The sequence below is a fragment of the Eptesicus fuscus genome, chromosome 9 (genome assembly GCF_027574615.1).
Source record: "Eptesicus fuscus isolate TK198812 chromosome 9, DD_ASM_mEF_20220401, whole genome shotgun sequence".
Lineage (NCBI taxonomy): Eukaryota > Metazoa > Chordata > Mammalia > Chiroptera > Vespertilionidae > Eptesicus > Eptesicus fuscus.
Window position 1 is genome coordinate 17872393 of NC_072481.1, and position 13006 is coordinate 17885398.

At 39.2% G+C, this 13006-nt stretch overlaps 1 protein-coding gene across 8 annotated transcripts in view; it reads left to right on the forward strand.

Moving 5' to 3' along the window:
- EPB41 (erythrocyte membrane protein band 4.1) overlaps nucleotides 1-13006 on the forward strand; it is a 136936-nt gene that overhangs the window by 59664 nt on the left and 64266 nt on the right. For all 8 annotated transcript variants that reach the window (XM_054720933.1, XM_054720937.1, XM_054720938.1 and 5 more), the window contains one exon: nucleotides 286-504. In XM_054720933.1, coding sequence (XP_054576908.1) covers nucleotides 286-504 — 219 coding nt within the window. The remainder of the gene's footprint in view (nucleotides 1-285; nucleotides 505-13006) is intronic.

The window sequence follows — 13006 nt, forward strand, 5'->3', positions numbered from 1 at the left end:
TTCTTTCTAAACTTCTTTCCAACAATGACTCCAACATAGTTACAGTTTAAAAAAAAACATGGGAAGTTTTCAAACACACAGAAAAGAACAAATAACAGTGCAAGAAGCAACCATAAACCCACTACCTAGATTGAACAATTATTAATATTATCTCATATTTACTTAATCACTTTTTCCCCCTCTCTTCTCTTTTTTCTTCTCTCTTCCCTCTTCTTCTTTTTTCTCTCTCTATATTTTGTAATTGTTGTTGCTGACATGATAACATCTTTTCTCTTTTGGCTATAGGTATTATTTATGTCTTCAACTTCGACAAGACATAGTTGCAGGACGTCTGCCATGTTCCTTTGCAACTTTAGCATTATTAGGTTCTTATACCATCCAGTCTGAGCTGGGCGATTATGACCCTGAACTCCATGGTGCGGATTATGTTAGTGATTTTAAACTGGCCCCAAATCAGACCAAGGAACTTGAAGAGAAAGTCATGGAACTGCATAAGTCATACAGGTAAATATGTCTCCAGGGTTTGTTCTGTGTTTGTTTTGGCAGTAAGTTTAAACCCTTTACCTGGTCTTAATTTGCTGTTTGCTTTAGTGGGAACTGGTGCCATAGAATGAGTCAGCATGAGCTCAATTCCCTCCCAATTTATTAAGTCATTTAAGTCCTCTGATCTCAGTTTTCTCATCAGAGAAATGGGTGCTGCATTGTAGGAGAAAACGAAATGAGCTAATATATGTAAAGTACTAAGCACAGTGTCTCTGGCAATAGTAGATGCTCAATAAATGGTAGCTATTAATATTACGAGAGGCCCAGTGCACAAAATCCATGCACTGGGGGCGGGGGAGGGACAAGTGTCCCTCAGCCCGACCTGCGCCCTCTCGCAGTCTGGGAGACCTTGGGAGATGTCCAAGTGACGGCTTAGGCCTGCTCCCCATGTGGGCCTAAGCCTAAGCCATCAGTTGGACATCCTTAGCGCTGTCGTGGAGGTGGGAGGCGGGAGGCGGGAGAGGCTCCCACCACTGCTGCTGAGCTCACCAGTCGTGAGCATAGCTCAGAGCTTCTGGTTGAGTGGCGCTCCCCCTGTGGGAGCGCACTGACCACCAGGGGGCAGCTCTTGCATTGAGTGTCTGCCCCACGGTGGTCAGTGCGCATCATAGCATAGCAACCAGTTGTTCTGCTGTTTGGTCAATTTGCATATTAGCCTTTTATTATATAGGATTGCTATACCTTATTTTTTTCACATTTTAAACTTATATTAAGTGTCTTGAGATTCTAGTGCAAGGTTTCTTAACTTGGGGTCTATATACATGGATAGACTTCAGAGGGCCCATGAAACCCCTGGAGGTATTTTTAAAAGTCTTCATTAAAGTTACTGCTTTTCCTCATGGAAATAATTGGTAATGTTGGGAGGTAGCAAAATACATTGATCAAAAGCAGGATTTATGGTCATACTGAGCTGGATTATATTTTTGGCTCTGCTTGGTCCTGGCCTTGGGACTTTGGATCATTCATTTAATTCCTCTGAGCCTCAAGTTTTTATGTCTGGTGGAGATTATTTATCTCAGAGGAAATAGGGTAGTTGATAGGATTAGGAAAGATAATGTATGGAAAAACTTAATACAATGTCTTACATAGTAAAAATTTAATAAATGTTAGCTAATATTAAAGTGCCAATATAATTTGTGTTTCTTTCTACTATACATCCCATATTTGACTTGCTGTAACTAAATTTTGCAAGCTGCTTTAGCATATTAAGGTGAATGTCTGATCTTGGCCTTGAGTTAGTACCCTGAGTTATGGTTGGCATGAGTAGGTTACAATGTTCCAGAAGGTCACACTGCTGAGAAATCCAGAATAGTCTTATAGGCTTTACATAGGTACTAACAAGTATTCTGTCTAGACATTGAACAATCTTGTTTTCCTCGGAGTGGTTCCAATAGGATTGCATGCATTGAGATGCTTTGAGTAAGAGACCTTTAACTCAAGTTGCCCAAGTTCTGGCTGCCTTATTGCCCCTGTAGTGTACATCAGTCACGAGAACCATAAGGATTTTAAGTCTACAACCTATATAGCAATACCCTTGTAAGAATAACCCTATTCTCATGGGGTCACCTATTTCCAAAGAAACACTAATATCTAGGACCCCCTAAATATACCATTTTCAACTTGTTAATGATTATAACTTAAGGATCTTACATTATCCTTAAATATATTTTTAATACTCTTATTTCCGATTGTGATTCTAGAAAATTTTATATGTATAAAATATATATATTCACACACATATATCCATGCAAAGGCAAATAATAGAAAGAAACAATCAGTTAATGTAATTTGATTTGTTAGAATGTCAGGATTGTAGGAGAATGCTCTTTTTAGTTGAAAAATAATTTTTATTATTGATAGTATAATCTTGGGCAATCAGTAAAATAGTAAAAGAAAATATTTTACTGTTGCTGTGTAGCCAAACAGCAGATGGTGTCAGATTATGATTGATGCCTTAAATCTAAATATGTTAGGCTTAAACCTGGTTGAAAATCACTGACATAAAGGGAAGCTTTTTGGAGTCCTCCATAATAGTTAAGAGAAGGAAGGGATCCTGAGGTAAAAAAGTTTTTGAGAACCACTGAGTTAGGTAATAAGACAGAAGCATGGGCTCTGGAGTCAGGCTCTCTTACTCTGAATTCAGACACATTCCTTATTAGCTTTGTGATTCTTAGTAAGTTGCTTAAGTGCTCTAAGCTGCAGTATTCTGATCTCAAAAATATGGCTGATAATGTGAATTTTATGATTGTTAAACCATAAAGTTCATGTAAAGTGCTTAGTATAATGATTAGTATACAGTGAGAATTCAGATGTTTGCTAGGATAATGATAATTCTTATCCCTATTTGATGTGATGAATATGAGTTTGGGTTTAGAGGACACTTCTTTGGAACTTAACAGAATTTAAACCCCAAAAGGTGAAATGATCTGAGGACCAATGGATATGGTTCAGTTGATGTTCTGTTAGGTACACGGGTAGATTGAGCAATAGTGGATCTCCATGACTAGAACATTTTGCAGTCTGTCATCTTGGAATTTACTTCCTCCTTTTTAGAACAATTTGTAACCCTCACAAACGGAAAGCCAATTGGTTATATATAGAAGATTTGTTTTTTGTTTTGTTAATCCTCACCTGAGGATATTTTTTCCATTGATTTTTTAGATAATGAAAGAGAAGGGGAGAGATACAGAGAGAGAAACATCAATGTGAGAGGGCCGGGGATCGAGCCTGCCACCAAGGTACATGCCCTTGACCGGAATCGAACTGGGGACCCTTCAGTCTGCAGGTCGATGCTCTGTCCACTGAGCCAAACCATCTAGGGCCAAATGGGGATTTTAATTATGCCCAACAACATGACATTTTAACCAATCCAAGGAAACTTCTGCTTGGGCAGAAGCATTTACTAGGCATGGAAAAGCACAAATACCACCCTGCTCCTCAGATAAGGCAGAGATAGCCACTTACATGGAACTCTTAGTAATGGCCCTGTGCCCAGACAGAGACTTTGAAGCTATAATTAACACTTTAAATTTACACGAACACATCAAGCTTTAAAAATTAATTGCCCTCCATTTATGGATAGTAGGACTTGTCAGTTGTCCCCCTTAATTATTTGAAATCACAGTCCTTAATTAAGAGATGTAAGAAACATTATTAAACGTCTGTCACATAACATTGGAACTCACTGAATGGCTATATATCCTGACCCCACTTGCTCAAAATAAATACAGGGAAACTTTGTTCTAACTTTCCTTTTTAATGAGCAAGAGTTAACCAGTGTCAAAGCTTCCTGGTTAGGCACTTCGTAGGCTGCAGTACTTTCAAGAAGTAAATTATTAGGTGGTATTTAATAAATTCATGACACTACTCTGAATGGTTTAGAGATACCTAATCTCTTTCCAGCTAATTTGTTATTACTTTCAAGAGTCTTGGAAAACCTGGGAAAAGCCATGATCTTTAAAATTTTAAGTTAAAAATACTTTAAGTTTGATATATGGTATTACATTTAGAAAATGTTATATTTACATGCACAGATGTCTGTGGATGGTGGGATTATAGGAGATTTTTTTTCCTGTGTTCCTAATGATACTTTCCAAATTTTATACGATGAACATGTATGGTTTTTATAATCAGAAAAGGCTTCCTCAAACAATTTTGTTTTAAAACCAATAGGTGGGACAGAGCAAGATAGTCATACGTGCAGAAGGGCAGTCTGGCTGGCGATATTCAGGCCTAAGCAGGGTGGGGAGAGTGTTCATGGGGATGAGTGTGCAGCCTGGCATGAAAAGTCAGAGCTCATAAAGGATGAAGAAGTCCGTCATATGTTAGTTGGTAAAGCAGAATGAGAAAGGCATCCACATGGGGCTAAGGCCTGCATCGGGTGGAGGGCACCCATGTGGGTGGTACCTGATACAGGGTGTTGAAGCCTGAGTAGGATGAAGAAGATGGCCATGGCTCTAGCCAGTCTGGCTCAGTGGATAGAGCATAGGCCTGCAGACTAAATGATCCCAGGTTTGATTCTGGTCAAGGGCACATGCCTGGGTTGTGGTCTCCATCCCCAATAGGGGGCGTGCAGGAGGCAGCCGATCAATGATTCTCTTTCATCTTCCAAAGGTTAAGATTATGAAACAAAGATTAAGGAACTGTTCCAGACTGAAGAAGACTAAAGAGACATGAACTAAATGAAACTTGTGATGCTAATCTGGATCCTTTGACTATACAGAACATTTTTGAAACTGGCTAACCTTGAATGGAGTCTGGGGGTTAGATGGCAGTATGTATTAATATTTCCTGCCCGGCCAGTGTGGCTCAGTGGTTGAGTGTCAACCTATGAAACAGGAGGTCACAGTTCCATTCCTGGTCAGGGCACATGTCCAGGTTGCAGGCTCAATCCCTAGTAGGGGGTGTGCTGGAGGCAGCCGTTCAATGATTCTCTGTCATCATTGATGTTTCTATCTCTCTCTCTCTTCTCCCTTCCTCTCTGAAATCAATAAGAATATATTTTAGAAAATATTTCCTAGTTTTGACAACTATATTGAGGTTATGTAGGAGAATGTCCTTGTTTATAGGAATTACATACTAAAATATTTGGAAGTGATGGGTCATCAGGTTGACAATTTATTCTCATGGTTCAGGAAAATATTACTAGTAATTATAGGTAACTTTTAAAAATTTATTTTTCAATTACAGTTTACATTCAGCATTACCTTGTATTAGTTTTCTTTTCTTTTTTTTTTTTTAATATTTTTATTGAGGTATTATATGTGTACATATCTTACTATTACCCCCCCACCCCACACCCACACATGCCCTCCCCCCCCAGAGTTTTGCGTCCATTGTTTATGCTTATATGCATGCATACAAGTCCTTCGTTTGATTTCATAACTCCCCCACCTTTCCCAAACTTTCCCCCTGTACTTTGAAAGTCTGTTTGATGCTTTACTGTCTCTGTATCTATCTTTTTGTTCACCATTTTATAATGTTCTTTACTATCCCTAAATGAGTGAGATCATGTGGTATTTTTCTTTCATTGACTGGCTTATTTCACTTAGCATAATGTTCTCCAATTCCATCCAGGTTGCTGCAAATGATGAGAATTCCTTCTTTTTTATGGCAGCATAGTATTCCATTGTGTAGATGTACCACAGTTTTCCGATCCAGTCATCTGCTGACGGGCACCTAGGCTGTTTCCAAATCTTAGCTATTGTAAATTGTGCTGCTATGAACATAGTGGTGCATATATCCTTTCTGATTGGTGTTTCTAGTTTCTTCGGATATATTCCCAGGAGTGGGATTACTGGGTCAAATGGGAGATCCATTTTCAGTTTTTTGAGGAAACTCCATTCTGTTTTCCACAGTGGCTGCACCAGTCTGCATTCCCACCAGCAGTGCACGAGGGTTCCTTTTTCTCCGCATCCTCGCCAACACTTGTTGTTTGTTGATTTGTTGATGATAGCCATTCTGACAGGTGTGAGATGGTACCTCATTGTTGTTTTGATTTGCATCTCTCGGATAATAAGTGACTTTGAACATGTTTTCATGTGTCTCTTGGCCTTCCTTCTGTCTTCTTTTGAAAATATTCTGTTTAGGTCTGTTGCCCATTTTTTTATTGGATCATTTATCTTCCTCTTATTGAGTTGCATAAGCTGCCTGTAGATGTTGGAGATTAAACCTTTATCAGTGATAGCATTTGCAAATATGTTTTCCCATGCAGTGGGCTTTCTTGTTGTTTTGTTGATGGTTTCTTTTGCTGTAAAAAAGCTTTTTATTTTGATGTAGTCCCATTTGTTAATTTTCTCTTTAGCTTCCATTGCCCTAGGGGCAGTGTCAGTGAAGAAGTTCTTGTGGCATATGTCTGAGATTTTGTTGCCTGTGGATTCCTCTAGTATTTTTATGGTTTCCCGTCTTATGTTTAAGTCCTGTATCCATTTTGAATTTATTTTTGTGTATGGTGTAAGTTGGTGATCTAGTTTCATTTTTTTGCATGTATCTGTCCAGTTTTCCCAACACCATTTATTGAAGAGACTGTCTTGACTCCATTGTATGTTCTTGCCTCCTTTGTCAAATATTAATTGAGCATAGTGGTTTGGGTCGATATCTGGGTTCTCTATTCTGTTCCATTGATCAATATGTCTGTTCTTGTGCCAGTACCAGGCTGTTTTGAGAACAGTGGCTTTGTAATACAGCTTGAAATCAGGTATTGAGATCCCACCTACTTTATTCTTCTTTCTGAGGATTGCTGCAGCTATTCGGGGTCTTTTTTTATTCCAGATGAATTTTTGGAGAGTTCTTTCTAGGTCTGTGAAATATGCTGTTGGTATTTTGATGGGGAGTGCATTGAATCTGTAGATTGCTTTGGGTAGTATGGACATTTTAATGATGTTGATTCTACCAATCCAGGAACATGGTATGTTCTTCCATCTGTTTACTTCTTCCTCTATCTCTTTTTTCAGTGTCCTGTAGTTTTCTGCGTATAGGTCTTTTACCTCCTTAGTTAAGTTTATTCCTAGGTATCTTAATTTTTTTGGTGCGATGGTAAATGGGATTGCTTTTTTAGTCTCTCTTTCTGTAAGTTCATTATTGGTGTATAGAAAAGCCATAGATTTCTTGGCGTTAATTTTGTATCCCGCTACATTGCCGAATTCATTTATTAAGTCTATTAGTTTTTTGATGGAATCTTTTGGGTTTTTTATGTACAATATCATGTCATCTGCAAATAAGGACAGCTTCACTTCTTCTTTTCCAATTTGGATGCCTCTTATTTCTTCTTCTTGCCTAATTGCGATAGCTAATACTTCCAGTACTATGTCAAACAGGAGTGGTGAGAGTGGGCATCCCTGTCTTGTTCCTGTTCTTAGGGGAGATGGTTTTAGTTTTTGCCCATTGAGTATGATGTTTGCTGTGGGTTTATCATAAATAGCTTTTATTATGTTGAGGTATGAGCCTTCTATTCCCACCTTGTTGAGAGTTTTTATCAAGAAAGGGTGTTGGATTTTGTCAAATGCTTTTTCTGCATCTATTGATATGACTATGTGATTTTTATCTCTCAATTTGTTTATGTGATGTATCACGTTTATTGATTTGCGGATATTGTACCATCCTTGCATTCCTGGAATAAATCCTACTTGGTCATGGTGTATGATCTTTCTGATGTACTGCTGGAGCCGATTTGCTAGAATTTTGTTGAGGATTTTGGCATCAATGTTCATGAGGGATATTGGCCTGTAATTCTCTTTCATTGAATTGTCTTTATCTGGTTTTGGTATTAGGGTGATGCTGGCTTCATAGAAGGAGCCTGGAAGTGTTCCTTCCTCTTGAATTTTTTGGAATAGTCTGAGGAGGATAGGTTTTAGTTCTTCCTTGAAAGTTTGATAAAACTCTCCTGTGAAGCCATCTGGCCCCGGGCTTTTGTTTGCCGGAAGCTTTTTGATGACTGCTTCAATTTCTTCCATAGTTACTGGCATGTTGAGCTGTTTAGAATCTTCCTGATTGAGTTTTGGAAGGTTGTATTTTTCTAGGAATATGTCGATTTCCTCTAGGTTGTCCAGTTTGTTGGAATAGAGTTGTTCGTAGTATTTTGTAACAATCCTTTGTATTTCGTCGGGGTCTGTTGTTATTTCACCTCTTTCATTTCTGATTTTGTTTATTTGGGTCCTCTCTCTTTGCTTCTTGGTGAGCCTGGCTAGAGGTCCATCAATCTTGTTTATCCTTTCAAAGAACCAACTCTTGGTTTTGTTGATCTTTTGTATTGTTTCTTTGGTCTCTATGTCGTTTATCTCCGCTCTGATCTTTATTATTTCTTTCCTTCTGCTTACACTGGGCTTATCTTGTTGCTCTCTCTCTAACTCTTTGAGTTGTTGGGTTAGGTAATTTATTACCATTGTTTCTTGTTTTTTGAAGTAGGCTTGTAGAGCTATGAACTTCCCTCTCAGGACTGCTTTCATTGTGTCCCATAGATTTTGGATTGTTGTGTTTTCATTGTCGTTTGTTGCCATGATGTTTTTTATTTCTTCCTTGATGTCTTTGGTAACCCAGTCATGGTTTAATAACATGCTGTTTAGTCTCCAAGTGTTTGATTTCTTTGGGTTGTTTTTATTGTAGTTGATTTCCAGTTTTATGCCACTGTGATCTGAGAAGATACTTGATATGATTTCTATCTTCTTGAATTTGGAGAGACTTTGCCTATGTCCTAACATATGGTCTATCTTTGAAAATGACCCATGTGCACTTGAGAAGAATGTATATTCTGTGGCTTTGGGGTGAAATGTTCTGAAGATGTCGATTAATTCCATCTGTTCTAGTGAGTCATTTAGGATTGATGTTTCTTTGCTGATTTTTTGTTTAGAGGATTTGTCCAATGGTGATAGTGGGGTATTGAAGTCTCCTACTATGATTGTATTACTGTCAATCTCTCCTTTGATATCTTCCAGGAGTTTTTTAATGTATCTTGGTGCTCCTGTATTGGGTGCATATATGTTTACCAGAGTTATTTCTTCTTGTTGGATTTCTCCCTTAAGTATTATGAAGTGGCCTTCATTATCTCTTGTTATGTCCTTCACTTTGAGATCTAATTTGTCAGATATAAGTATTGCAACCCCAGCTTTTTTTTCATTTCCATTTGCCTGGAAAACCTTTTTCCATCCCTTTACTCTCAGTCTGTATGCATCCTTTTTTTTGAGGTGGGTTTCCTGTAGACAGCAGATATCTGGGTTTTGTTTTCTTATCCAGTCTGTTACCCTGTGTCTTTTGATTGGGGCATTCAATCCATTTACATTTAAAGTTATTATTGATAGGTACTTATTTGACGCCATTTTTATTCTATACCCCTGTGTACCTTCTTTGCTTCCTATTTCTTTCTTTCTTTTTTTTTTTTTACAGCAGACCCTTTAGCATTTCTTTCATTGCTGGTTTGGTGGTGATAAACTCCCTTAGTCCTTTTTTGTCTCTGAAGCTCCTGATTTCACCTTCAATTTTGATTGATAGCCTTGCTGGGTACAGTATTCTTGGATTTAGACCCTTCCTTTGCATGACTTGGTATATTTCATTCCATTCCCTTCTGGCCTGATGCGTTTCTGTTGAGAAATCAGTTGCTAGTCTGATGGGGGTTCCTTTGTATGTAACTGTCTGTCTCTCTCTGGCCGCTTGTAAGATTCTTACTTTGTCGTTGGTGTTTGCCAACTTAACTATAATGTGCCTTGGCGTCGGTCTTTTGGGGTTCATTTTGCTTGGAACTCTGTGAGCTTCTTGGATTTGTGTGGGTTTTTTCTTCCCTATATCAGGGAAGTTTTCTGTTATTATTTCTTCAAACAGGTTTTCTATTCCTTGCTCAGTTTCCTTTCCTTCTGGCACCCCTATTATCCTGATGTTGTTTTGTTTTGTATTGTCCCGAAGTTCCCTTACGCTCTCCTCAATCTTTCTAATTTTTGTTTCTAGAAGCTGTTGTAATTGGGTATTTTTTTCCATCTTGTCTTCTAGCTCACTTATGCGGTCCTCTGCTTCATCTAGTCTACTCTTGATGCTTTCTATTGAGTTCTTTACAGCAGCGATGTCATTTTTCATTTCTTCTTGGTTCTTCTTCATTTCTTCTTGGTTCTTACTCATATTGTCGAATTTGTCTTCCATCCTTTTCAGCCACTTTATGACCATTTCTCTGAATTCTTTCTCTGATAGGTTGTTTGCCTCTAAATCGTTTACTTCCTTTTCTGGTGATGCCTGCTTCTCTTTCCTGTTTGGGCTGTTTCTTTGTCTCCCCATGGTCTCTCTTCTCCGGATGTCTGGTTATATAGATTTCTCTCTCTGGCGTTGATTTAAAGGTATAAAATACAACACAACCAGGCACAACAGACAAGGCACTGAACAGAATTGTATTCACGATATTAATAACCTCCAATAAAGGTAACCACCAGAGAAAGACAAATTAGGGAATAGGAGTGGAAGAGGGAGAGTAAAAAGAAAGAACAACAACGAAGAAAAAAAAAAAAAAACAACAAAGAGTGTGAATCTGAACTTGGGAAAAGAGCAGAAAGAAAGAAAAGAAAAAACAGAAAAGAAAAAGAAAAGAAAAAAAAAGTAAGAGAGACAAGAATGATACTAAGAGAGAAAAGGGGAACAAACTATATATATGGGGAGTAAACTCCACTAGAACAACCACTATTCCCAGCAAATTCCAGCAACACGAGCCTGGAGATTAATACAAACTGCAACAGCAGCTAATATCAAGTGAGGCAAGGGAAAACAAAAGTAAAAAACAAACAAAAACAAAGCAAACAAAAGAACCAACCAAACCAACAAAAAGAATAATCAAAACAATCTCATAAAAAAGCATAAAAATTCAATCTAATCAACATTCAAGCAAACAACAACAAAAGGCCCGAGAGAAAAATAATTTTTTAAAGGTAGCGTAGAGAGAGGTTTGTATGGATTTGGAGCAGCGGGTTGGGAATTAGATATATAAGTAGGGTGAAGTTTTAGCAGGGAGTAAACTGAAAAAGTAGGGAAAATCTAAAGCCAGAAAGGGTTAAGATAAACTGGGGACCAAAAGGGGAAAGGTTAGGAGGAGAGTGATGGCATAATTTTAGCTTTGAGATAGGGTAAAGCGATTGTAAGGGAAAGATGCAAATCGAATGTAGGACACTAATCCAAAAATAAAAGAAAGGGAAAATCTAATGACAGTAAAAAGAAAAAAAAGTAAAATAATAGTAATAATAGTGCTGATTGAAAATAAAAATGTAATAATTAAAAAGGTGAAAATCAAGTGAGGAAAAAGAAAAAAATATTAGTTTCTTAAGTAAAAGATGCAAAAAATGAAAATAAAAAAATATGAGAATAAAAAATTTAAAAAATTGAAAATTAAAAAATAGGAAGACTAAAATGTGCAGTAGCGGCTGTCATTCACTTCCTCTATTATTCTGTTTGGTACGCCTTTTTCCCAGTCTGGGCGGTATTTCAGTTCAGCTTCATTCCAGGGCTCCTCAGTGTTGGAAGCCAGTCCTGCTTTTTAAGCCAGCCCTGTCTTAATTTCTCGTATTTATTTTTGATTACACCAGAGACAATTAGCGTTTCAGCCCCTGGGTGGCAGTGTTTCTGAATTGACTTCCGGGCCTCTCTAGCTCTTTTTTCTTTTTTTTTTTTCCCCCTTCTATGGCACTCACTACCAGTTTGTGGAGGTGTGCGCCTCAGAGCTGTCTCTCTGATGGTCACACGCAGCTCTGGCCCCAGGATCCGAAAAAACACCTTCCCCCTGCAGTCTTTCAGGGTTTCCACCTGGGTTTACCTATGTATTGGGCTTAGCAATCAGAGTCGGAAAGAGCCCAGGTGTGCGGACCGTGGGTCTGTGCCCCAGACTAAGGAGCCTGCACTCCTTTGAAACTTCTTAGTCTGACCCTCCTCGTCAGATTAAAATGAGTTGCTTTCAAGAGGTCACTTCTGTTAGCAGCTCAGAAGACCCCCCTCCTCATTCACGGATCACGGCAGTTCCAACTGCCGCTGATTTTTCTAGGCACAGACCTCCCGGCTCCTGCCGGTCCTGCGGCTGCCGCACTTCCCTCACCCAGCGCTTCCCTCACCCACCGCGGGGATTAGAAACCGCAGCTTATTTCAGACAAAATCTGACCTTTCCGTGGTGCAGTGAAGAGTTTCTTTGAATCCGAGTGTTTGCGCTGATAGGGGACCGGTGGTCTGGTGCTCCCAGCAGTTCAGTGTTTGCAGTTGTCGCAGAAAGTCAGGTTTCCACTAAAATCCTCCTTTCCTTGCAAGATGGCGAGGCGCCCGGCGAGCCCGCAGCTCCAGGAGGGGACCCAGCCCCTGTGGGTGCTGCGCGGTCAGAGGAACACTGCCCAGCACTCCCCCGCCTTCTCCTGGAGTTTAGCTGTCCCTTGGCTTGCCCACATACACTCCCTCTGCGAGCCTCTGCTGCTCCGACTCTCCGCCCCAGGAACAGACTCCAAACCCGACTCTATTCCGTCGCCATTTTTTCTCGCCTCCTAGTTTTCATATTATAGGTAACTTTTAAGTTTAAGTGTGTTTCAAAATGTTTAAATTATATTATTTTAAACTAACAGGAAAGTTATATCTTTATTTTTATTTATTTATTTTTATTTTTAAAGTATATTTTATTGATTTTTTACAGAGAGGAAGGGAGAGGGATAGAGAATTAGAAACATCAATCAGAGAGAAACATCGATCAGCTGCCTCTTGCACTCCCCCTACTGGGGATGTGCCTGCAACCAAGGTACATGCCCTTGACCGGAATCGAACCTGGGACCCTTGAGTCCGCAGGCCAACGCTCTATCCACTGAGCCAAACCGGACAGGGCTATTTTATTATTTTTTAAAAATATATTTTTATTGATTTCAGAGTGGAGGGAAGAGGGAGAGATAGAAACATCAATGATGAGAGGGAATCATTGATTGGCTGACTCCGCCCTCCCCCTCGTCTCCCCCCTCCCCAGGCATGTGCCCTTGAC